The 25,358-nt window shown below is 43.9% G+C and overlaps 1 protein-coding gene across 3 annotated transcripts in view; it reads left to right on the top strand.

Annotated features, from left to right (window-relative positions):
- Positions 1–25,358, top strand: part of ADAMTS20 (ADAM metallopeptidase with thrombospondin type 1 motif 20) — a 223,301-nt gene that overhangs the window by 8,396 nt on the left and 189,547 nt on the right. For all 3 annotated transcript variants that reach the window (XR_004540714.1, XM_033959656.1, XM_033959655.1), the window contains exon 3: positions 12,157–12,322. Coding sequence is in view for 2 of the 3 variants with exons in the window: in XM_033959656.1 (XP_033815547.1) it covers positions 12,157–12,322 (166 nt within the window). In the remaining variant the exon portion in view is untranslated. The remainder of the gene's footprint in view (positions 1–12,156; positions 12,323–25,358) is intronic.

Here is a 25,358-nt window from a genome sequence, read left to right as displayed (position 1 = left end):
CATATTAAATTGGCACCTCAATGCAGTACCATTCTAACTCAAGTAATTTCTCAAGGGATTTACTGACCTGTGGTATGCAAATAGCACAGAATTGTAAATTCTGTGTTGCTGCAGCTGTCCAGATGTTATCCATGGTGATATTATTCAACTTGTAAAGCTGTTAAATCACATGGAAGTTGTGAGAAATTGCAGGAAGACTTCTTGAAACTGGAAGATTGGGCATTCAAAAGGAAGATAAAATTTAGGGGTGTAGCTATCAACGTGGGTTACCGTTGTTATTTTAGCATAGATCGTATTTTGTGCAGTGAGATCTAGTTACTAATAACTGAGGTTAGCAATAAAATAACACATCTTAACAGTAGCCTATGTTGCTAACTCTCCCCCTTAATATGGAAATTGATGCATGTAGACTAGGTTTATGTTAGGAGTCATGTCTCAGGAAAAGAATCGAGGCATCACTATGGACAATATGATGAAATCTAATGCACAGTTTGTGGTGGTGGCCAAAAAGTCAAACAAAATGTTAGGAATTAGTAAGAAAGCAACTGAGAACAAAACTTTTAATCATGTATTTTTTAATAGGTATAACTTATAGGCAGACTGGATGGACCGTTCAGGTCTTTATCTGCCATCGTTAACTATGTTACTATTTTATATTATAATGCCTCTACAGGGGTGTCCAATGTTGGTCCTTGAGGGCCGCAGTCCAGTCGGATTTTCAGGATTTCCCCAATGAATATACATGAGGTCTATTTGCATGCACTGCTTTCATTGTATGCTAATAGATCTCATGCATATTCATTGGGGAAATCCTGAAAACCCGACTGGATTGCGGCCCTCGAGGACCGACATTGGACACCCCTGCTCTACGAGTACCGTATTTTTTGCTCCATAAGACGCACTATTTTTTTTCCACCCAAAAGTGGGTGAAAATGTTGGTGCGTCTTATGCAGCGAAGACGATGAACCCCCCCCCACTTCCGCCTTTTTTAACCCCCCCCATAGTATCTTTTTTAAATGTCCCTTAAGCCTGGTGGTCCAGCAGTGTATCGGCCGGCAAAAGCGTGCTTTCTGCGCTCCTGCCTGGGCCCGTGCCGCTGTCTGAATGGCTGGCTCAGTTCTCGCGAATCCCGCTCTTGCCGGCCGATACCTGTTTGTATTCTATGGGAAGAAGAGCGCTGTTTCCGGCAGGTCTGCAAGTTTTGGCACACGAAGATTGATTTAAAAAAAAAAAACAAACCTCAGCGAGATTCTGTGCTACTGGGAAAACCAGCTCTCTGGATGTCAGAAGGCAAACTGTGACTTCCTTCACGCAAGGGGCCGTAACGTTGATGGAATGTTCCTACCTCCTAGCAAGTCAGAGCCAGGTCGGAGCCAGTAGAAGAGGAAGTGAAAGTAGTCCAGCTCTCGTTACCACAGAATAAATTGGCAGCTCCGGTCAGTTCCCCACCACAACTGCGTGGGTGATAAAGGTGGAAAGCTCCGAGAATTTCCCAAGCCCCACACACCCTCCTGTGGTAATCAATGTGGCTGATGACGAGGATGATAATGATCAGGCCCGCCACACAACCACTGGCAAGGTACATTATCAGGTCACAACAGGCCAGGCCCTCTTCTAAAGGCCAAGGCACACACAAAAGATAGCCGGCAGGAGGGTTGACCGGGGGGGGGGGGGAGGGGGGAATGGGGGGACAGGCTTGAATGAATGACTGACTGCATGTATGTTGTGTGTCTGTTGAATGGAGGAGTGTGTAGGGGTGCCTGGTGGGTTTGGAACGGTTCATTTTGAGGAGGTAGTGGCCTTCTGATGTTTGTTAGAAATGTTTGGCTGGGGTTATTTGGAAGAAATAAAAAGATTGGATATAGTCAACCATGCTGCTTTTCTTTTCTTCTTCTTTTCCTTTATTTAAAGGGAGTTTTTGACTGGTTCACTGTTTTTGCCTTTCACTGGGTATCTCCCTCCTGTCCCAGCCTACCACTAAACCACCAGAGGAAAGGGGGGGACAGGTTACAGGGCAGGGCAGTGGGACAGGGTACAGAGCCTGGCAGGGAAGAGGGGACAGGGTGCAGAGCCTGGCAAGGAGTATGGATGGGGTTGGGTGAGGGCCTGGTATAAATTAGTACACATTTTGGTTCAGAATGTTTTTTTTGCTTGTTTTCCTCCTCTAAATCTAGGGTGTGTCTTATGGTCAGGTGTGTCTTATGGAGTGAAAAATACAGTATATTTATCGTGTTTGAATGTTGTATGAATTCTGGCTGTTGCATATCAAACAAGAAAGGGGGGGCGATGCATTTTCAATATGATGTCTAAATCCAATTTTGGGTAGTGGAAATGTTGTCTATCTTATTTGGCTACAGATATAATTTGATATCAGAGCCTGTCTGGGAAAAGACCTCGAACGCCCAAGTGTTTGAGAAATTCAGTTCTGAAAAACACTTTAAAGGGGCTTGAACATCATCATTGGTCAAAAAACTCAGTCCGTTGCACTCTCAGATGGCTTCTTCAGGGGAAGTGCTGATTCTCTGTAAATCGATTAGTAACTGCTATTTCTGCTTTGTTCCGACTGCTTCGTTATACACTCAACTTGATACTGCAAGGCGACAGAGCAGCAGTATTAAGTTGATTTACAGAGTCAGCATTTCCCCTTAAGAAGAATCCGAGAGTGAAACGGACTGGCCTAAGTTCCATTGTGAGCAAGCTAAGTGCTTATCATATTTTGAGATAAATAATTGCTAAATTTGACCATTGGAATAATATCGATATATTTACACACTGCTTACCCAATGACTGCAATAGTTACTGCTTGCATGCGCACATGAAAATAATTTAAATATCATGCATAAAACAAGAAAAATAAAAGATAGCTGTTTTTTTTGACCAGTGATGATGTTCAAGCCCCTTTAAAATGTTTTTCAGAACTGAATTTCTCAAAACACTTGGGCGTTTGAGGTCTTTTCCTGGACAGGCTCTGATATCAAATTATATCCGTATCCAAATAAGATAGACCACATTTCCACTATAGACTTACCTTTGGTTATTTTGGATTGTTGATAGTTTTCACTTTGTACTTTTTAAATCCAATTGTGAACGTTTTTGATCCAGATTCTCATAAGTGGCTCTTACACCAAGGACGTCCAGCTGAGTTTCATGCAAAGCTCAAAATTAAATAATGAGCTTAATTGGCGTAGTAATTGGCCATGCCATTAACAACTCATTAAAAAAATAAAGACATGATTCATTAGGAGTTCCATACAGAACTCGGAGAGATGCCTAATGACGCGTCAAGTTACTTACCCATGTCTATCTGCCCTTCCCACAAAGTAGACATGGTTAGATGTGGAGAATAGGCATGGTATAACTTAGGTGCCAGTATATTAGGCCAGGGTGTTCCTGGCCTAATTTGCCTACTGGCGGCTAAGTTGAGTTAGGCACTGGTAGGCGTGATTCTGTAAATGGTGCCTAGCGGTTGATTGACAACTGCATCAAGTGGTGCCTTGGAGTTAGGAACTATTTATACTGTAGAATCAGGCCATTTGGGAAAAATGCCCAAAAATCCAATAGAGAAAATGGCCATTTACTAGATGTGTTTGTGCTTAGTGCATCTATCTTCTTGAACCATTTTTGAAAAAAAATTCCCCGTCCAAATGACAAACGCACACGGACTGGCCACACAGACATCTCAGCAGAGATGCATATTTCTCTGTAAACCGCTTCGAACTTAACGGATTAAGAAATAAATTACATTTATTATATTACATTACATCCTGTGATAGTGTGTGTGAGTGGTGGGGAAGCAAAACCAACACATACAGGGTACAAGGTGAAACAAAAACCTTTATTAACCACAGGCTAATCCTTTTCACTTCGTTGGCACAGTAAATAAAGAATAATGTCTCTTAAATTCAGAGACCAACTTTAAAAAGTCCTCAAACCCTCAATACAATTACATACATCTATTTACAGTGTTGTCAAACATAGGTCTGGCTCCTTCTAGACCTCCTAAACAGGATTCTTATATAGCCAAAGTTACAGCTTGTTCTACCTTGACTGACTTCTCATAATTTCCAAACACACATGCAAGGAAAATCCAAACTTCAGGGTTACTTCCTCCTTCCAGGGCCTCTCCTAGAGACCTCTTGTCTCAGGGCCTCTTCTCTTAGGGATGTCTCCCTCTGGGACCTCTTCTCACAGAATCTACTCTGGTATAGATATACTCCTTCCTTCTGAGTCCCACTGCTCTGTCTCAGGCTTGACCTGTTCTAGCAGGTTAGCACCACCTGCTGGAGGATAGCCTAACTGCCACCTCAATGAACTAGTGCCCTCTGCTGTCCATTGGTGTAATAGCAGCATTAATGAGGAAGAAACCCTCTCACGTGACGGGGCATACATCCTATCACACATCCTGAGTGGGGTTGAATGGGTATATACAAACTGGTTATTTCAAAATGTACAAAGACTAGGGGACACACCATGAAGTTACAAAGTAGTACATTTAAAACAAATCAGAGAAAATATTTTTTCACTTAGTCAATAGTCAATGCGTGTGTTAAAAATGCTAGCGCACCTTTGTAAAAGGAGCCCCTAGTGTTGACCATGTAAATTAGACACAGAGCACTGGAAATGCACTAGGCTCCTCCAACAAATGACTGCACCTACCTACCTACCCATTTCTTAAGTGCCTTAGATACCCAAGAAGGTGAATTTTCCCTCAGTTTGATCTAGGACATAAATCTTGGGAACCTATTAACTAGGCTGCAATAACACAGCAATGTTAATTTAAAATGGAGTCTTGATCCATGGCTCTTCTGCGCTCTACATAGAGCCCCTCCTTCCCTCACCCTCACCCCCCACCTACCACCACTCTGTTAATTGTTTCTTGCTACTTTTAGAATTGCAATCTACCTTAATGCAGCCGACCTCAAAAAGTAGTACAGTAAATTTGCAAAATAAAGTAATGTAAGGCACCATTTTGAATTTCCTTGCCAACAGGGCAAAAGTGATTGGCCCCTGAATAAGGGTAGGACTGAGGAATGTGGAAGGATTATTTTTCCAAATCTGGGGGAGAAAGTACTGTTCTAGGGGTAGAGCTACCATCTAGCTCTGTTAAGGGGTACTTCAGGTGTAGGGTGCTGGCTGGTAGTGGTACTTGAGGGTGCATCCTTTGTGGAGAATTTAGTATTAGGAAAGTTAACTAAGAACATAAGAACATAAGCAATGCCTCTGCCGGGTCAGACCCGAGGTCCATCGCGCCCAGCAGTCCGCTCACGCGGCGGCCCAACAGGTCCAGGACCTGTGCAGTAATCCTCTATCTATACCCCTCTATCCCCTTTTCCAACAGGAAATTGTCCAATCCTTTCTTAAACCCCAGTACCGTACTCTGCCCTATTACGTCCTCTGGAAGCGCATTCCAGGTATCCACCACCCGCTGAGTAAAGAAAAACTTCCTAGCATTTGTTTTGAATCTATCCCCTTCCAATTTTTCCGAATGCCCTCTTGTTCTTTTATGTTTTGAAAATTTGAAGAATCTATCTCTCTCTACTTTCTCTATGCCCTTCATGATCTTGTAGGTTTCTATCATGTCTCCTCTGAGTCTCCGCTTTTCCAGGAGAAGAGCTCCAGCCTCTCCAATCTTTCAGTGTATGAAAGGTTTTCCATGCCCTTAATCATTCGTGTCGCTCTCCTCTGGACCCTCTCAAGTATTGCCATATCCTTCTTAAGGTACGGTGACCAATACTGAACACAGTACTCCAGGTGCGGGCGCACCATTGCCCGATACAACGGCAGGATGACTTCTTTTGTTCTGGTCGTAATACCATTTTTAATAATACCCAACATTCTGTTTGCCTTCTTCGCGGCTGCTGCGCATTGCGCCGTTGACTTCATTGTTGTATCCACCAGTTCACCCAAATCTCTTTCAAGGTTACTTTCCTCTAATACTAATCCCCCCATTTGGTAGCTGAACATCGGGTTTTTTTCTCCCTATATGCATGACCTTGCATTTCCCTACATTGAATTTCATCTGCCATTTATTCGCCCACTCCTCCAGTTTGTTTAGGTACCTTTGTAGGTCCTCACACTCTTCCGTAGTTCTAACCCTTCTACAGAGTTTAGTGTCGTCCGCAAATTTTATAACTTCACAATTCGTCCCCGTTTTGTTGCCTGCCTTTAATTTTTGAGGCCTATGGAGTAGAGAGTTGCGCGGGGACAGAAATCTCACCTGTCTCCACCTGTCCCCGCCAAAATCCCACCCGTCCCCGTGAGGAATCCCCACCCGTCCCCGCGAGGAATCCCACCTGTCCCCGCCTGTCCCTATAAACGTAAAAAATAGTTATTTCATTTAATTATGCTACTGAATTAAAGGCTCTAGTAGAGACCCATTTACAAATAAGCAAAGAGACTTTATTAATTTGGAAATATTAATTGGGAAGAATACATACTTTGTAAACGGGTTTCTATCAGAGCCTCTAATGTAAATATAAAATATAAATACTCAGCTGATAAGAACCCTCAAGCTGTCAGCTGAGGACTTCCTTTGCAGTTGGCCGGGGGTCCCTTTTGCCAAGCTTGGTAGGCAGCAGTAGCGTCCCTGAGTCACAGATGCTGGCACCTTAGTGGCTCATGGATGCTGCCAGTGACTGCTGTGCTTGGTGGAGGGGAATTCTGGCCATCTCTAGAGGAGGTCTTCTGCTGGCAGTGCTTGGGGATCCCCACCAGTCACAGCAAGGGTCAACAAGTACTTCAGCACTATAGAAATAAAACCAGAACTGCATTTCCTTTTCTTTTGAACACAATACAAAGACATCTGCTATATACATTTCCCAAAGCTAACATATTTTAGTCAATAAATTCCGTTTTTTACCTTTGTTGTCTGGAGACTTATTTTTCCATAAAGTTGGTCCCAGTTTCTTTTTTCCGCTTTCCCATCTTCTGTAAATTCTTCTGTTGCTGTCCATTGGTTCCTCCTACCATGGCCAGCATGTATCCCTTTTTCATCTTTCGTGCCTGCCCACCAGCCCCATGCCCAACATTTCTCCTTCTATCATCCCTCTCCAGCACCATGCCACATCTCTCCCTCCATTCCCTTCACCACTGTGTCCAACATTCCTCCCTCTTGCATCCATTTCAATCTGTCCCACTGTTCCCTTTCCACCACAATATTTCTCCCTCTCATCTGTACCTCACTCTCCCTATGATCAAAAATTCTCCTTTCTTCCATTCTCGTGTACACAACCATCTCTTTCCCTCTATTCCTCTCTCCCAAGTTCATGCCTTCTGTGTCCAAAAATGCATTCCCTCCCCCACCTCAGAATCTCTTTCCCTCCCTTCCTCTTTCCCAAGTTCATGCCTTGTGTCCAAAAGCGCATTCCTTCCTCCACCTCAGCATCTCTTTCCCTCCCTTCCTCCATCCTCTTTCCCAAGTTCATGCCTTGTGTCCAAAAACGCACTCCCCCCCCCTTTTGTGTTCCACCTCCCAGCCCTCATTTGCAAGCAAATTACCAGAAAAATGGAGCTCGAGCCGCGAGGCTCATCTTCTATTTCCTGCCTGCACTGTCCCAGCCCTCCCTGCATCAGCCCTGACATCGGGGAAGACTTCCGGTCGGCTATGTGCTGCGGCAGGACAGATAGGAAAAAGAAGACGAGCCTCGCGGCTCGAGTTGCATCGAACCCCGCAGGATCCCTGCGACCCTAGGAGGCGTCCCCACGGGATCCCCGTGACCCTAGGGGGCGTCCCCACGGAATCCCCGTGACCCAAAGGGGGAACCCGCAGGTCCCACGGGATTCCCGTCGTCCCCGTTCAGCTCTCTACTATGGAGGCTACAAATGCACATATCTGCAACCAGGAATCCTAAGAAAATAAGATTTCCCATATTGGGTTCAAGCCCAGTATCCTGTTTTCAACAGTGATCAATCCAGATTGAAGGATGCCAAATAGTAGATAGGTTTCATGCTACCTACCCCCAGGGATAAGCATTGGCTCTCTGGTTTATGGAGTTTCTTCCAGAAATTTGTCCAGTTCTTTTTAAAACCTCTCTTTGCCAACTGCTTTTACCAAATCACTTTACTTAATAGAGATCGCGCTGGCGTTGTGGGGGGTTTGGGGGGGTTGTAACCCCCTCATTATACTGGAAACTTAATTTTTTCTCTGTTTTTTAGGGAAAAAGTTAAGTTTTCAGTATAATGTGGGGGGGGGGTTACACCCCCCCCCAACATGGCAGCGTGAGGCAGCGCGATCCCTATTAAGTAGAGTGGGGGGATTCCCCCCCATACCCCTTGTCAGAGCCCTTTACAATACGGGTTTTCTTTGGCGCGATTAAGCCCTGCGCTCAGTTGTCCGTGCTCGGTTGTCAGCGCGCCTTCTCCTTTGTCCTCGCGTGCTTTTGACCGGCCACCGGGATAAACAGGAGAAGATCTCAGTTGGGCAGGAGTGTTATATGTATGTTTAAGTTATTGGGGTTCAGCTGGGAGGAAAAGAGAGGTTTGTTACTTTTAGGTGGCTGTATTTAAAGTGTTGAGATTTGATAGGGGACATGAGCTGGAGGAGAGGAGGATTGAATTTACATATCTCTAGGCAACCACATTTTGGAAGCCTTTAGGAAAGTTTTCATTGAAAAAAATCTACAGTAGGTGCCTGTTTCAGTTCTCTTAAACCTAAACGAGGTGCTCAGCCTTAGTTTTAAAATTGACCTATTGTTTTAGCAGGGTTTAAAGAAGAATGCCTTTTTATAAAGTACATGAACTCGTTCTGGTTAGTTAGGACTGCACCTTGAGTATTGTGTCAGTTCTGGTTGCCACATCTCAAAAAAGATATAGCAGAATTAGAAAAATTACAAAGAAGGGGTTGGAACTCCTCTCATATGAGGAAAGACTAAAGATTTTAGGGCTTGGAGAAGAAATGGCTGAGGGGCAGTGTTCCTCTAAGCAGCTTTGAGATGCATGGGAGTCCTCCACCCGCATTCCTGTGAGTTTGTATAGGGTGGAGGATGATATTCCTTGAAAAAGGAGATAGCTTTACTTTTACTAAAATTCTTTTTTTTTATTAGAAATGTAACTACTCTGCCATGTGTTTCTGTGAAATGTTATTTACCAAAAAGAAAGATTATGCCGATCTCTTTTTCATGTTCAAGTTGCCATGGGAATATGGTTGATTAATGTTTGTCATAATATATCATAGGGCTAATCAATCGTAGATCTATATATGCATCAAGTTTTTTCCATTGACTTTATTCTATCTATTTGCTTTTTCCTGATGTATGGTTCCTTTTGCTCTAGCACATGCATACCACAGCTTAAAAGGACTTACTGTGGGATGCGCTGAGGCATCCCATGGTAAGTTCCAAATGAGCATGCTCAAACTACATGCTAAATAATTTTTCAGAATTTTTCCCAGAGGTGGCATGACAGCATGAATCAATACAGTTGCATTGTCACACACTGCTTGGTGCAGGATTATTTATTGATTTTGTTAGGTATTTATATACTGACTATCAAGGTTATCTAAATGATTTACAGACAGATACTCAAGCATTTTCTCTACCTCTCCTGGCGGGCTCACAGTCTATCTAATGTACCTGGGGCAATGAAGGATTGAGTGCCTTACCCAGGGTCACAAGGAGCAGTGCAGGGTTTGAACCCACAACTCAGGGTGCTGAGGCTGTAGCTTTAATCACTACACCACACTGCGAAAAGGGCAAACAGAATGCCAGAAATGATTAAGAAGGGGATGGCAAACAGATCTGAGAAAGTTATCATGCCGCTGTACTGGGCCATGGTACGCCCCCCACCTGGAATACTGCGTCCAACACTGGTTGCCGTACATTTTAAAAGGACATAGTACTACTTGAAAAGGTCCAGAGAAGAGCGAAAAAATGGTTAAGGGATTGGAGGAGTTGCCATACAATGAGAGGCTAGAGAAACTGGGCATCTTCTCCCTTGAAACGAGGAGACTGAGAGGGGAAATGATCAAAACATTCAAGATATTGAAGGGAATTGACTTAGTAGAGAGATTGCTCACCCTCTTCAAGGTGGAGAGAACGAGAGGGCACTCACTAAAGTTAAAAGGGGATAGATTCCATACAAACATAAGAAAGTTCTTCTTCACCCAGATAGTGGTAGAAATCTGAAATGCTCTTCCAGAGGCTGTTATAGGGGAAAGCACCCTTCAGGGATTCAAGAAAAGGTTAGATAAGTTCCTGCTGGACCAGAACATACGCAGGTAGGGCTAGACTCAAATAGGGCACTGGTCTTTGACCTAAGGGCCACCACGTGAGCGGACTGCTGGGCACGATGGACCACTGGTCTGACCCAGCAGCGGAAAATCGTATGTTCTTAAAAGAACTCTTAGAGCAGGCCTTCTCAACCTGGGGCATACCAAGTTCCATTGAGTTTTCTGGATATCCACAATGAATATGCAGGAGATAGTTTGTCTTACACATCCTCCTTGGAATGCAAATCTATCTCCTGCATATTCATTGTAGATTTCTGGAAAACCTGATGAGATTTGGTATATTCCAAGGACTGAGTTATTTAAGTAAACATGAGCAAATCGGTTCAGCGGCTAGCAAATAACATCCCTTGTCAAATGCTGTTTTGGGTCTTTTAGGTTTCAGTCTTTTAAAATACAGGCAGTCCCTGGGTTAAGAACAAGTTACGTTTTTAAAGCTGTTTTAAAGTCGGATTTGTATGTAACTCAGAACTTATAGATGTTAAGATTCTTGCTGCTTACCTCTACTTCCAGCTGATGAAAGGGCCAACTGCCCCTACTCTAAGGCAGTGTTCTTCAACCTTTTGACACCTATGGACCTGCGGAAATAAAATAATTATTTTGTGGACTGGCAGTTGAAAAACACTGGGCTAAGTTGTGGGCCTGACTCCACCCATCTCTACCCCAGACCCCGCCCCCATAATAGTACTAATTGTAACACCATTTTTTCCATTCATTTTTCATATATACACACACACAATATAATCTTAAAAACACATAATGGTTAACCACAAAATTAAACTACACAAAGCACACTGTATGCTTCTCAATATTCATTCCTACCAGAACGCAGATAATCCCATGCAAATATGGGACCAAAAACTAAAAGTACTAATATATACAAACAAACCCGTAGATGCAAGAGTCTGCACGCAGTACAACCCCAGAGGAAAAGAAACAAATGCATTTCTTCCTGAACAGTGCAAAATACAGACAGCAGATGTAAATCAATCACTAAATTAAAAAATAAAATCATTTCACCCACCGTTGTTGTCTCCCTCCCTCCACGCTGTGCCTTGCCTTCTGGCCATTTTATGCCGCCCCCCGGTGTTATCTTTGGGCCGGCTCCCTCTTCCTCAGTGCTGCAGTTTACAAAGCCATGGGCACCGGCTCCTTGTGCGTCCCATCCTTCATCTGGAAGCCTTCCCTCTGACGTTGCGACGTCAGAGAGAAGGCTTCCGGTTCAGGCGCAAGAGCCTCTGCCCACAGCTTTATGCACTGCAGCACTGAGGAAGAGGGAGCCAGCCTGAAGACAATGCTGCATTGATTGCACCATGGACCGGCGGCTGAAGAACACTGTGTCAGGCCCGATGCACATGACGACCCTGTGGACCAGCAATAAATTTCCATGGATCATTCAGCGGTTGAAGAACACTGCTCTAAGGTACAGCATGCACAATCATAAGGTAATGAATAGTTCCTGAATCTGCTGCAGGAGAAGAGTAGGAGTCTATGCCACTGGGAATACTACTCAGTGAAATCAAATGAAGCCACAACTGTGTTCTTAAATATAAGTCGTACATAAGTTGGGCGTCTGTAACTCAGGGATTGCCTGTATTCATAAGATATGGCTGTTTGAACAGGCATTTCCACATTGACGAGGTGTCACCAAAGGGCCATCGTGCTTCCAGCTTCAGAAACTCCCTTTCCCTCCCCTCCTACCTTTTCCTTGCTATCCCTATTTTCCTTGAGATGATCTGAATGTTGTGTGGATGTAACTTTCCTATTTTTGATTTGTAGTTCTTTTCTTTGCTAAAGGTGGTACAGTAAATACAAAATATATAGATAAATAAATATAGGATCATTGAGCACAAGGTCAGTCTTGAGCCCAGCGCTGAATTTAAAATATTAGTGCAGCTTCTTATACAAACTCTGTAACTTTTGTTGTTGCACAGATGGGCACTTTTAAAGCACATGATGGGGAATATTTTGTAGAGCCTCTGATGAACACAGATGGAGGTGACCATGACGATGAGCATTACAAGCCACACCTTGTGTACAGACATGAAATAAATGAAACGGCTCCTCCTAGGAAATCACACAAGCCCTGTCCAACCTCAGGTAAGTTAATGCCCACATTCCACTACTTACCCACTATATTCTGTGTAGAATGTCATTTACTAATGGTTTCTATATACTATTGACAGTGGATCTGATATTCAGAATAATTTAACCCCCTCTCTTCTTTTACAAAACCGCGATAGCGTTTTTTAGCACAGGCTGGCGAGTTGAATGCTTTCCACTGCTCTCGACTAGAGTTGTGCGGGGACAGAAATCCCACCCATCCCTGCCAGGATCCTCTCCGTCCCCACCCGTCCACACCAGGATCCTCTCCGTCCCCACCCATCCCCGCAAGGAATTACCTCCATCCCCGCCCGTCCCCATAAAAAGCAGCAATTACTTCTGACAGGATCATCCATTCCACAGTTTCTTTTGTGTTTGTGCTGCTGTTTTCCTTGTGGAATCTCTTTAGTGGAACCCTTTTTTTTGTTTTCTGTTCAGGTAATTAACTTATAAACCCCCTCTTTTACTAAGGCTGACATGTACATTATATAATATGGATGAACCCTGCTTCCAAAGCCTTCCATCCCCGTGGGAGTCCCGTTGGCTAGAGGGGGGTCCCCTTGGGAGTCCCATGGGTAAGGGGGGGATTCCCGCGGGACCCGCAGGAGTCCCGCGATCCCCGTTCCCGTGCAGATCTCTACTCTCGATGCAACCCTATGAGTGTCGGGAACAGCACAGAGCATTCAGCATGCCGGCCTGTGCTAAAAATTGCTATTGCGGTTTTGTAAAAGAGGGGGTGGGTTAATTGGTTAAATCATGCTGAGTGCATTGGGAGGGGATATTCAGTGGCACTTATTTGGACAGTGCCACTGAATATCCACTTTAACTGCCATGGAACTCACTGGTTAATGCCAAGGTGGACCAGGGGCAAAGTATGGGTGAAGCTAGGAATTATATAGCTACACTGGGCCAGATTCTATAAATGGCACCTAAGCGCACCTACATTGTGGGCACTGCTCTGCGTGATTATCAAACGCTAGATGCTACTTGTAGAATCACGCCTAACTGCAGCTAGGCATGCTTAGGCATCACTAGTTGTTATACCAGGCCAAGTTTTACCTGGCCTAATTTACCAGTGCCAACCTTGGATGCCTAGCGATGCCTAAGTCATACTAGGCCTATTCTCCAACCCTAAGTATGCCTACTTTTCAGGTAGGTGTCATTAGGTGTTGGAGAGTGGCTCAATATAGGCATTGCTAGGCACCACTCTGAGTTCCACTGGAACTCTTAATTGTTTCAATAAAAAAAAAAAATTCCAATTAACTTCAGTGACTTGGTCAATTACCATACCATTTAACTAATTAAAACAATTTGGGCTGTGTGCAAATTTTAGTTAGGCGTCCATGATTAGGGTGCATAGTGACGCCTAACGTAGGCGCTGTTTATAGAATCTTGCCCTGACTGCATAGTTAATTGCTCAAACAGGAACTTGTAAACCGTGGTGTAGCTAGAAAGCTTGGCGTCCAGGGCGGTGGCGGTCGGTATCGCCGCAGTGTGCTCTCCACTCGTCTGCTCTCCACTTGGGCGTCCCCTGCCCCACCTCTTGAAATGTTCTCTGTGGGAGCAGCATGTTCTACCCGCTGCTTGCACCAGTCTCGGCTCCCTTCTGACATCGCGTCCTGGTCCCGCAACCAAGAAGTGATGTCAGAAGGAAGCCGAGGCCAGTGTGAGCAGCAAATAGAAGATATTGGGGGGGGGGGGGGGAGCAGAGTAGAGGAGATGCTAAACCTCTTTCTACATTGTGCAACCCTTAAGAAAATCATGGACTGCTCATTAACCACGTGGCGCAGCCCACGGTAGCTTTCTCATCTACCCCTGTATTGGTCGAAGCTAGTTAATGACTACTGGAGATGCCCTAATTAAACCTTCTGTCTACTTAATTAATTTAAAAGCCTATAAATCAAAGATCAAGCCTAGCTTGGTTGCGAGATGGGATATGTAGGTAAGAATCAAACTCTAAACAGGACTTATTGTAACTGCTATCTATGCTCTAAACTACTGCTATATAAAACTCTAAAACAGTGATTTTAAATGCTAGCTGTACTCTAAACCAGTGTTCTTCAACCACTGGTCCATGGACCAGTGCCGGTCCACAGAAATTTCCTGCCGGTCCACAGGGCCAGCACGTGCATCAGGCCCAAAACAGTGTTCTTCAACCGCCAGTCCACTGTGCGATCGATGCGGCGTTATCTTCGAGCCAGCTCCCTCTTCCTAACTGATTCAGTGCACAAAGCCACAGGTAGTGGCTCCTACGGGCATCCTGTGCCTGAACTGGAAGCCTTCCCTCTGACGTTGCAACGTCAGAGGGAAGGCTTCCAGATGAGGCACAGGACTTGCAAGGTGCAATTAGTACTATTATGGGGGTGGGGGTCTGGGGTGGAGATTGGGTAGAGATGGGCGGGGTCTGGCCCAAGACTTAGCCCAGTGTTCTTCAACCGCCGGTCCACGGACCGATGCCAGTCCACAGACCGATGCCCGTCCACAGAATAATTCTTTTATTTCTGCCGGTCCATAGGTGTAAAAAGGTTGAAAAACAGTGCTCTAAACTGCCTTTATGAAATAAGCAGAATAATTTTTAAAAGGTCACTGAAAATTATCTATTTAACCCCCAGATTTGAACACACTTTCCCAACATGTAAACACTTACCAGTGCAGTTTCCTCTCTACAGCAGGTCCTGTCTCAGTGTCTCTTCAGGAGTGAGAGCAACTGAGCTCTGGTTTACTTACATATATTTGTGCTTCTAAGTCAGGGTCTACTAATAATTCTTTGAGGATTCACTCTGCAGATAGTTTTCCAGAACAGTGGTGGAGGTGAGGGAAAGAAGGACCAGAAGGACATGATAATTTGTGCTGGAGGTGAGGAAGAGACAGCTAGGATAGCAGCAGCAGATGAGGGAGAAAAGGGCTGGATGGCTGTGGTGATTTGTACTTGAGGTGAGATGGAGAAAGACTAATATGGGAGCGGTGATTAATGCCAGAGGCAAGGGAGAGGAAAGCTGGGATGACAGCACTGATATGTGCCGGAGGTGAGAGAGACCAGTTTTGGGTTGGTGGTGGTGATGTTTACTTGGTCCCTCTTTCAAGCTGTTATTGGCACAACAGTGTAGGGACAGAAGGCAAGAGAGAGAGCAGCTGGCTCCCTCTTTACATTTGTCACATGCATGGCTGTTAGTAAGCCAATGCTTTCCTTTGGGTCTTTATTACTCAAGGATGGTGTTTTTTATATTCTGGTGCAGACATACCTATGACGCCAAATGAAAATTTGGGGCATCTACAGAGTGGGAATCACTAATATCCTCACTTTTTCTTTTCTGTAGATTTCACATTTTACTTTTGAGCCAGTTGCACATGTAATTATATAGAATAATTGCATGTTAATCAGTATTAAGGGGGCAAGTTATTAACATGGGGTACCATTAAGAGATGTTATTTTACTCTTAACCCCAATTATTAGTAACTAACCTCCAATTCTATTAATGTTGCCCAAGGTTAGGTGCACAATTGGAAGCACAGTTATAGACTAGGGCTAGTTATGTATGTAACTTAATTTGCTAATTGCAAACTTTCAACAAATAAAAGAACAAGAGGGCATTCGGAAAAGTTGAAAGGGGACAGATTCAAAACCAATGCTAGAAAGTTTTTCTTCTCCCAATGGGTGGTGGAATGCGCTTCCAGAAGGCGTGATAGGTCAGAGTACGGTATTAAGGTTCAAGAAGGAATTGGACAGTTTTCTGAAGGAAAAGGGGATAGAGGGGTATAGATATAGGACTACTACACAGGTCCTGGACCTGTGGGGCCACCGCGCGAGCGGACTGCTGGGCACGATGGACCTCTGGTCTGACTCAGCAGAGGCACTTATGTTCTTAAACAGGCACTTAACTAGCAATAAGTACCAATAATTGGCCTTAAGCATTAATTGGTGATAATTTGTAGTTATGCACATAGCTGACATACTCCAAATCTATAAACTAAATGTCTAATTTTGATGGTACCCAACTCCAAGGGGGCATGAAACTGGGAGGGTGGGTAAAGGAATTACGCACAATATTATGGAATACTCTTATTTAGGCTAGGAGAGTGTAGTGTAGTGGTCAGAGCTACAGCCTCATCACTCTGAGGTTATGGATTTAAACCCTAGCCTGCGCTGCTCTTTGTGGCCCTGGGCATTAGATAGACTGTGAGCCTGCCAGAACAGATAGGGAAAATGCTAGAGTGCCTGGTTTTTAACTCATTCTGAGCTCCTTTGGGAGGACGGACTAAGAAATCAAATAACTAAATAAAAAATTTATACTTAACTGCCAATACATAGGCATGTATTATGATATCAGAGCACTACCCAGAAAATGTGCCTAAATAAAGCTTAAATCATGCTATACATATGTAAAGATCAGCTCAGAGACATGGAGGGGCTTTTTCAGAAGGTAACCCCCCCCCCTATTTTGCCACCTCACCACTGAATCTTTCATACTTTCATAAGTTTAAAGCATTAAATAGTGCCAAATTTGTGCCAAATTCATACCAAATAAATACATAGGCATGAGCATTTATACCAGCCTTTGAGAATTACCGGTAGGTTGAGAGTTGGGTTGAGAAAGTTAGGTCTGAAAATATGGACTTATACTAATATTCTATAAAGGAAGTTCCACGAAACTATCACATTCATAGCAGCCCCCATAAGCCATTTACAGCTTGGTGCACGTGCACAGGGGCTAAAGAGATAAAGTCTCTAGTTTGACTGTCTGTTTATGGACCATAGTTTAGCTTGGCAGGGTTTAAAAAAGGATTGGATAATTTCCTAAAAGAGAAGTCCATAGGCCATTATTGAGATGGCTTGGGGAAATCCACTGCTTATTCCTAGGATAAGAAGCATTAAATCTGTTTTACTACCTGGGATCTAGCTAGGTGCTTGGGACCTGGGTTGACCACTGTCACAGTATGGCATTCTTATGTTCTTATACCAGGGATTGGTAACCATGGGCCTTGAGGGCCACAACCCAGTAGGATTTTCAAGATTTCCATAAAGAGTATGCATGGGAATGATTTGCATGCCAAAAATATGTAAAGCCCAACAAGAATTTGGAGGGGTCAATACCAAATACTCCAATATAAAAGACCAACTCTAAGCTCTCTAGTTCAGTGTTCTTCATCCGCCGGTCCACGGTGTGATCGATGCGGCGTTATCTTTGAGCCAGCTCCCTTTTCCTCACTGATTCAGTGCACAAAGCCACGGGCAGTGGCTCCTACGTGCATCCTGTGCCTGAACCGGAAGCCACGGTTGCAACGTCAGAGGAAAGGCTTCCAGATGAGACACAGGACGTGCAAGGAGCTGCTGCCCACAGCTTTGTGCACTGCATCAGTGAGGAAGAGGGAGCCGGCCTGAAGATAATACCGGGGGTGGCATAAAATAGCCAGGCGGGAGCAGGCCAGAAGGTAAGGTAAGGCATAGCATGCAGGGAGGGAGACAACAAAGGTAGGGGGGAATGATTTTATTTTTGAATTTAGTGATTGAATTATGTCAATTTTGAGAATTTATATCTGCTGTCAGTGTGCTTTGTGTAGTTTAATTTTGTGGTTAACCATTATGTGTTGTTAATAAGATTATATTGTGTGTCTGTGAAAAATGAATGGATAAAATAGTGTTACTATTCTGGGGGCAAGGTCTGGGGTGGAGATTGGGTAGAGATGGATGGGGTCTGGCCCACGACTTAGCCCAGTGTTCTTCAACCGCTGGTCCACAGACTGATGCCGGTCCACAGAATAATTCTTTTATTTCTGCCACTCCATAGGTGTAAAAAGGTTGAAAAACACTGCTCTAGTTCGCATTCAGGACCTAACGCAATGGTATGGAAAAGTTTATATTTTACAAAATCGGGTTGTGCCCCTGAGTTTGTCATTTAGGAAGGACACAAAACGGGTACTCTGCAGGGCAATCAGCCGAGGCACCCCCCTTGTCAAGCAAAAATATTTGTGAAACACTTGCGGATATCACTAAGATAAGTCTCTGCCAATATTTATTATTTTTGTATCATGGTAGAAACTTTCTTTTATAAGGACTAATGTGTTTAAGTGATTAGATATATTATATTTATATATATATAATATATTAGATATAGTATATATTTCTTTATTTTTGCACACAGCACTTTTGAATTCAAATAATAACTCACACATAGGGTGATGATATGTGATGTTTATGGGTAAACCCTGTAATGCGCTCTTGGGTGCACAATAACTGTGGATACACCCAGGTGAACTCCTTAATTACTGATAGGAGGTTCCCATGAACTGATAAATCACCCCTAGTTAATTGTTGACAATTTTCAGCATACTTAAAACTGGACGTTAGATCCTGTGTGCGAAGTAGAGATCTTGGAGTTGGTCTTTTATATTGAATGATTTGCCTGCACCATTTCAATTGTATGCGGATATCTTAAAAACCCAACTGAGTTGTTGCCCTCAAGGATTGTGGTTGCCCACCCCCGGTTTATATTGTATGTTTTCACTGGTTTTACAGTGATGTCTATTGTGATGACCAAAACTGTTTGCCTCTTAGTAATACTAATATGGATTTGATAATTCCCTGTATGAAGGAAAGGACTAGACCAGGGGTACCCAATAGGTCGATCGACGGGTAGCTCGCCAAGGCAAAGTGTGTCGATCCCCAAGACTCACTTTGCCTTGGCGATCTATCGGGCCGATCAGTCTTCCTCTCCCCGACGTCAATTCTGCCGTCAGAGAGGAAGTTCGGGCCAGCCAATCACTGCCTGGCTGGGCAGAACTTCCTCTCCGATTGCAGAATTGACGTCGGGGAGAGGAATGCTGGTCGGCCCGAAGCAGGGAGAGCATGGGGCAGCGTCGGTGTCGGCTTTGGGGCCTGTTATCCATTGGTGGCGGTTTGGGTCCTGTTCCCCGATGGCAGTGGCAGTGGCTTGGGGAAGGGCAGGGAGAAAGAAAGAAAGGGGGCAGGCAGGGAGACATAAGGAAAGAAGAGAAACAGAAAAAAAGAAAGGGGGCATGAAGAGAGAAAGAAAGAAAGGTCAGTGAGAGAGGAAGAAAAAGTTGGGGGAGAGAATGAGGTGTGGAGGAGAGGAAGCATACAGGCTGAAAGAAATATTGGATGCACAGTCAGAAGAAGAAAGTGCAACCAGAGATTCATGAAATCACCAGACAAGGTAGGAAAAATGATTTTATTTTAAATTTAGTGATCAAAATGTGTCTGAATTTATATCTGCTGTCTATATTTTACAATATGGTCCCCTTTTACTAAATCGCAATAGTGTTTTTTAGTGCAGGGAGCCTATGAGTGTCGAGAGCAGCGCTGGGCATTCAGCGCAGCTCCCTGTGCTAAAAACTGCTATTGTGGTTTAGTAAAAAGGGAGGAGGGTATATTTGTCTATTTTTGTATGGTTGTTACTGAGGTGACAGTGCATAGAGTCATCTGCTTTGACCTCTTTGAAAAAAACCCGGAATAGGAATGATAATTAACAATTCTATGCGTACAGTGTGCGTTGTGTTTTTTTAAAATTTCATTGTTGGTAGATCATTTTGACTTGGTCATTTTATAAATAGCTTGCAAGTCAAAAAAGTGTGGGCACCCCTGGACTAGACAATAACACCAAAGGAGGGATAGTTGGTACTTTATAGTGATCGTTATCTTGTAGTGTTCGTGAATGTGTATAGAATTTGTTGAATGGCATGTGATGGCCTGAGAAACTCTGCAACCTTTTTTCAAAGAGCACAGTCGGACAAAGGCATACGATTAGAAAGGATTTACTGTTTAGATTGTAGGGCTCTGCGAACTACAGTTTCAAACAGCATGATAACATCTGTTCTGAGATAGAATGAGATGGGACTCTTTGAAGCCTGCTTGTGTAATGCCCTTCTTAAAGTTTCCTATTGTTGAGTGTCATTTTCTAAGTGTTTTGCACTGTGTCTAAGTCAGTCTCTTACTGTTCCTCTGTGATATTAATCTAATAGATGTCTTTCCAGGTCTTTTAATATGAATAAAGAGGGACTTAATTTTACTGCTTCAAAGGTAAAGCAAAAGCAATCATTTCTTCCATGTGTTTCATAAAGTAAGAGACTTGCACTCAGTTTGACCTGGCGTTAAACAATTTATGGATGCACAGGGGGGCAGAAAATGGCGTTAAACAATTTATGTGGCTTCTGTGAGGCAGAAAATGGGCATTTTATTGGTCATACATGTTGGGGGTCGGTTTAAGAGAGGTCACTTAAAGTTGGGTGCCTACATTTTGTGGGCTAAGTGAGAATACTATAACAGGTGAGAGACATTGTGTCTATATGATAGATATGAAAGAATAATGGCAGAGCAAAAGGGTGATTTCCGGAAATTTAAGCAAATTTGGAGCCTGTAGGTACTTATAGTGCTTAATGGGTAACCTATCAGATTCATATTATTATTGATTTTGTTATTCTTTATATACATCCAGGTGGGAGGGAGGGGGGATAGGACTGTTTCATGAATAATGAGTAGTTTGAAAGTGTTGATGGTTGATGGTTCTGTGCTCTTTTGTCCTTTTTTGCGGATCTTTCTTCTTTTCCTCTCCTTGGGGTGCTACCGTGCCTACTGGTGGTGCTCTCTGGTTCACGGGAGGTATAGGGTGCTGTTTGCTGTTACTGGGGTGGGTGGGTTGGGAGGGGGGTGGGTGGGGTGACATCAGGTGTCTTGCTGTTCTGCAGATTGCCTGACTGTACTGTTTTTGTATGTTCCTGATGTTTTGCTGTGCTGTTTTTTGTCATAAATAAACAATTGCAAAAAAAAAAAAAAAAAAATATACACGCTAACATTTTAAGTGAGAGCGCTTAATGCTGTGTCTGTGGCAGATGTAAATGTGCACACTTAAATGCGACACCGTGTGTAAAGTATATGCTGAAATAGTTGGAATGCCCATGCCCCATCTATGCTCCTCCCATGTGAACACCCCCTGTGAAATTACACGTTCACTTTATAGCATAGTGTCATAACTCACTGCGAATGTAGGGCCAGATTCTGTATAGGGCACCTACATTAGGTGCTGCTAGGTGCCTTAATCGAGAAGGCCTAGTGACGCCTAACTTTGGAATATGCGTTCAACTTTTTTTTTTTTAATTGGCTTAATTTCTTAATTTTGTACTTTTATATTCTGCACTATCCAAAGTTCTAGGCAGATTACAAAGGACACACACAGCAGTAATTTAAGAAAGTAGACAAGTGGACAGCCAGTGAAAATTACAGTACAAAAATTTGTCCAAGAAGGTTAGCAGACCCCATAGGCACGCAAAAACAGAATGGTTTTAAGCTTCTTTTTGAAAGATCCACAACTGGATATTGTACGAAGAGTGTGGGCAGAGCTTTTCAGATTTTGGGTCTAACAATACTAAAGAGAGAATGTTTGTAGGTTTCTAGTTGAACTAGTTGTAAGGATGGTACTTCCAAAAGAAGATCGTCAGATGAATGCAACGTACTAGTAGGCTGGTAACATTGTAATAATGTTGAGATAGATAGGGGGTGGGGGGGCAATAAGTTATGCCGCTGCAGTGGGGGAGAGGCCCACTCTCTCTCTCGTTGCCAAGCGAACTCCACCCTACATCAGCGGGAGAGATGCCCATTCTCTCCCACTGCCACACAATGCCCCCCTTCAGCGGGAGAGTTGCCCTCTCTCTCCTGCTGCCAAGCAAACCACTCCCGCCCCAGCATCAGGAGAGATGCCCATTCTCTCCTGCTGCCACACAACCCCCCCCCCCTGCAGCGAGAGAGATGCCCACTCTCTTCCGCTGACAAGTGAAACCCCCCCAAGCAGTGGGAGAGATGCCCATTCTCTCCTGCTGCCACACAACACTCCCCCTTCTCCGACCCCTCTCCCCTGTTTCTTTAATTAGATGGCTCATTGGAGGGATGCCTACTCCGGCCAGTTGGCCTGCCTCTTCCAAAATGGGCCTTCCCTCCCCGGTGCATCCTGTGATGCACTGGGGAGGGGACTGGAGATATGACGATACTCGAGAGGGTTCAGAAGAGAGCGACGCGTTTGATAAAAGATATGGAAAACCTTTCATACGCTGAAAGATTAGAGAGACTGGGGCTTTTTTCACTGGAGAAGCAGAGACTTAGAGGGGATATGATAGAGACTTACAAGATCACGAAGGGCATAGAGAAAGTGGAGAGGGACAGATTCTTAAAACTTTCAACAACTACAAGAACGAGAGGGCATTTGGAAAATTAAAAGGGGACAGATTCAGAATCAATGTTAGAAACTCGCTTCCAGAGGGCGTGATAGGGCAGAGTACGGTATTGGAGTTCAAGAAGGAATTGGACAATTTTCTGAAGGAAAAGGGGATAGAAGGGTATAGAGGGCTATTACACAGGTCCTGGACCTGATGGGTCGCCGATTGAGTGGACTGCTGGGCATGATGGACTTCTGGTCTGACCCAGCAGAGGCATGGCTTATGTTCTTATGCCCCTCCCATAGGAGGGGTCTTATACAACCTGGGCCAATCAGAGCCTCAGGCCCATCCCCGGATGCACCGGAAGGGGCTTAAGGCTCTGATTGGCTCGGATGCCTAAAGCCCCTCCTGTGAGGCGTCCGGGCCTATGGGAGGAGCCTTAAACAACCTTGGCCAGTCAGAGCCCCAGGCCCCTCTCGTGTGCATCCCAGGATGTACTGGGGAGGGGAAGGCTCATTTTGGAAGAGGCAGGCCATCTGGCGTCGGCATCCCTCTGGTCAGGCATCTAATTAATGGTATGGGGGAGAAGGGTTGGAGGTGAGGTGGTTTCACTTGGCAGTGGGATAGAGTGGGCATCTCTCCCCCTTTAGGGGAGGTTGCTTGACAGCGGGAAAGAGTGGGCATCTCTTCTGCTGCAGGTGGGGTGTTGTGTGGCAGTGGGAGAGAATGAATATCTTTCCAGCAGCATGGGGGGTGTTTTGTGGCAGTGGGAGAGAATGGGCATCTCTCCCACTGCAGGGGAATGGGGTGGCATTGGTTGGCAGCAGGAGAGATTAAACAGGTCTTCCGCTATTGTGTTTTTGCGTTTTTTTTCTGCATGTGCCCATCACTATCGCCAGCGAGTCTTCGCTATTCTCCACCATCCTCATTTACATGAGCATTTTTTGAAGAATGACTCGCTTTTTAAAATTCGCTACCAGAACTACTGCAATAGCAGACCATCATTTTTTAAGAATCTAGGCCTGAATTTTTTGGTTCCTATGACCAAGCACACATGCATTTCATTGCCTGGGGCCCTGAGGCATGCAGCACCGTTGAAATCCTCCCCACCAAAAAGTACCGGATGCAGCATTAAAAATATAGCAACTGGTGATAAGCTCATGTCCTGCCCTAGTTCTGCCTCTGCTTAAAATCTCCAGATGAAAACTAAAAATTAGTTATTGCTTTTAGTGAATAATGTAGCTATGTACAGTGGGCTCTTGATTGAGAACACTGTGGTAGCCCCATGTTAACTTCCACACCATTTGATCTGTCAAGGCAGGGCATTAACATCAACAAGAAATGTTCATTTACTAGGTTAAAAAAAAATCCATGTTAGGCTGCATTAAATTTGGGGTGGGAGCGGGAGGGTGGAGGTATATCTTGTTTTGATATTATTTCTGATGGTAATGATGGATGGGGGGAGGGAATTTTTATCTTTTGTATAGATTCCTGGTTGATTATCATTATTTGTATATAAATTGCACTTTTTGTTGGCATTAAAAACTAAATAAAGTTAAAAAAAAAATAATTGTCAGATGCACCTTGTGAAGCTTTGAGGATTTCAGCATCTCCTAAACAGTTTCTCCTAATTATTTCTGCAAACCTATGTTGTTGTGGGTTGTATTGTTTTCCAAATTCCTGATTTTGAGCATGTATATGATAATATTGAGTAGGTTTACCCTGGAGCTTTTTGAATGTTTGCATGCTTCTTGTAGTTCCTTGGGATGTACTATAGTAACTTTCAGCTATTCTGACCTGCTAACTCTGAAAATTCTTACTGGCCAGTTTTGGTGATATGAGTAATGGTGACATATAGTAGGAGCTCATTTGTTCTTTAGGAATAACTTCTCATTCTTCGAAAGTTCAGCGTCATACAGTGGAGCTTTTTTTCCACGTCTTTGACCTCTTAGACAAGCCAGTTTGAGAGCATGCCATAAACATTATGTCAACGATCTGGCACAGGCAAGCATGGCTAATATCTGATAATATGCAGGAGTTTGAAGAGGCGTTATTGTCCACTGTTAGCAGACGATACCATGTGTTGCCTGGGCAGCAGTCCCAGGAAACTGAGAGAAGGATGATGCAATTATAGAGCAACCCCTATGAGGAAGGCTTTTCTTCAGATAAAAAAAGGTGACACATTTGAAAAACCTAAGAGCAGCACTGGAAAGGTGATCTGTGCACTAAGGGGTAAAAGGTTCATGGATTTGATATATCACCTTCCTGTGATTCAACCAAAAAGATATATAAAGAAAGTATGAATTCATTTCTGAAATCCTAAGGCAAATCTGATATCTTGATATAAAGTGATATATGTTCAATTGTCCCACTGTCACTATTTTATCACTCTAAAACAGGCTTATCCAACCTTTTTCTGCTGGGGCCACATTTTATATTTTGTAACATTTGGAGGGCTAAAGTTTGCAGAAGGAAATTTTAATTACACATTATTTTACTTAACTTACTATATGTGAAGTGGTAAAATGAACCAAACCCAAAACTGTAGCCCCTAGCTTCACCCCACAGCTTTCACTCAGTTTCTTTCTCATGTACCCCCCCCCCCACCACATTCACTTGGTGCTAGATTCTCAAAACTTCGTGTTAAAAACCGATGGGCCGCTGTTGCAGCCGTTATTGTAGTGATTTCAAAAAAGTGAGTCATTCTCCAAAAAAATGGGCATGCAAAAGAGGTTAGCAGAGAGTAGCGAAATTTGCAAGTGCCCATCACTAGTGATAGCAATGGGCACATGCGCAGAATAAATGCACAAAAAACCCCAACCCGAATCGAAGATCGGCAGGAGGGAAGCCTACTCTTTGCTCCCGCCAAGCA

Source organism: Geotrypetes seraphini, chromosome 9, assembly GCF_902459505.1.
Source record: "Geotrypetes seraphini chromosome 9, aGeoSer1.1, whole genome shotgun sequence".
Classification (NCBI taxonomy): domain Eukaryota; kingdom Metazoa; phylum Chordata; class Amphibia; order Gymnophiona; family Dermophiidae; genus Geotrypetes; species Geotrypetes seraphini.
The sequence above is the reverse complement of the archived record's forward strand: the minus strand, read 5'-3'. Positions and strand labels throughout refer to the sequence as shown.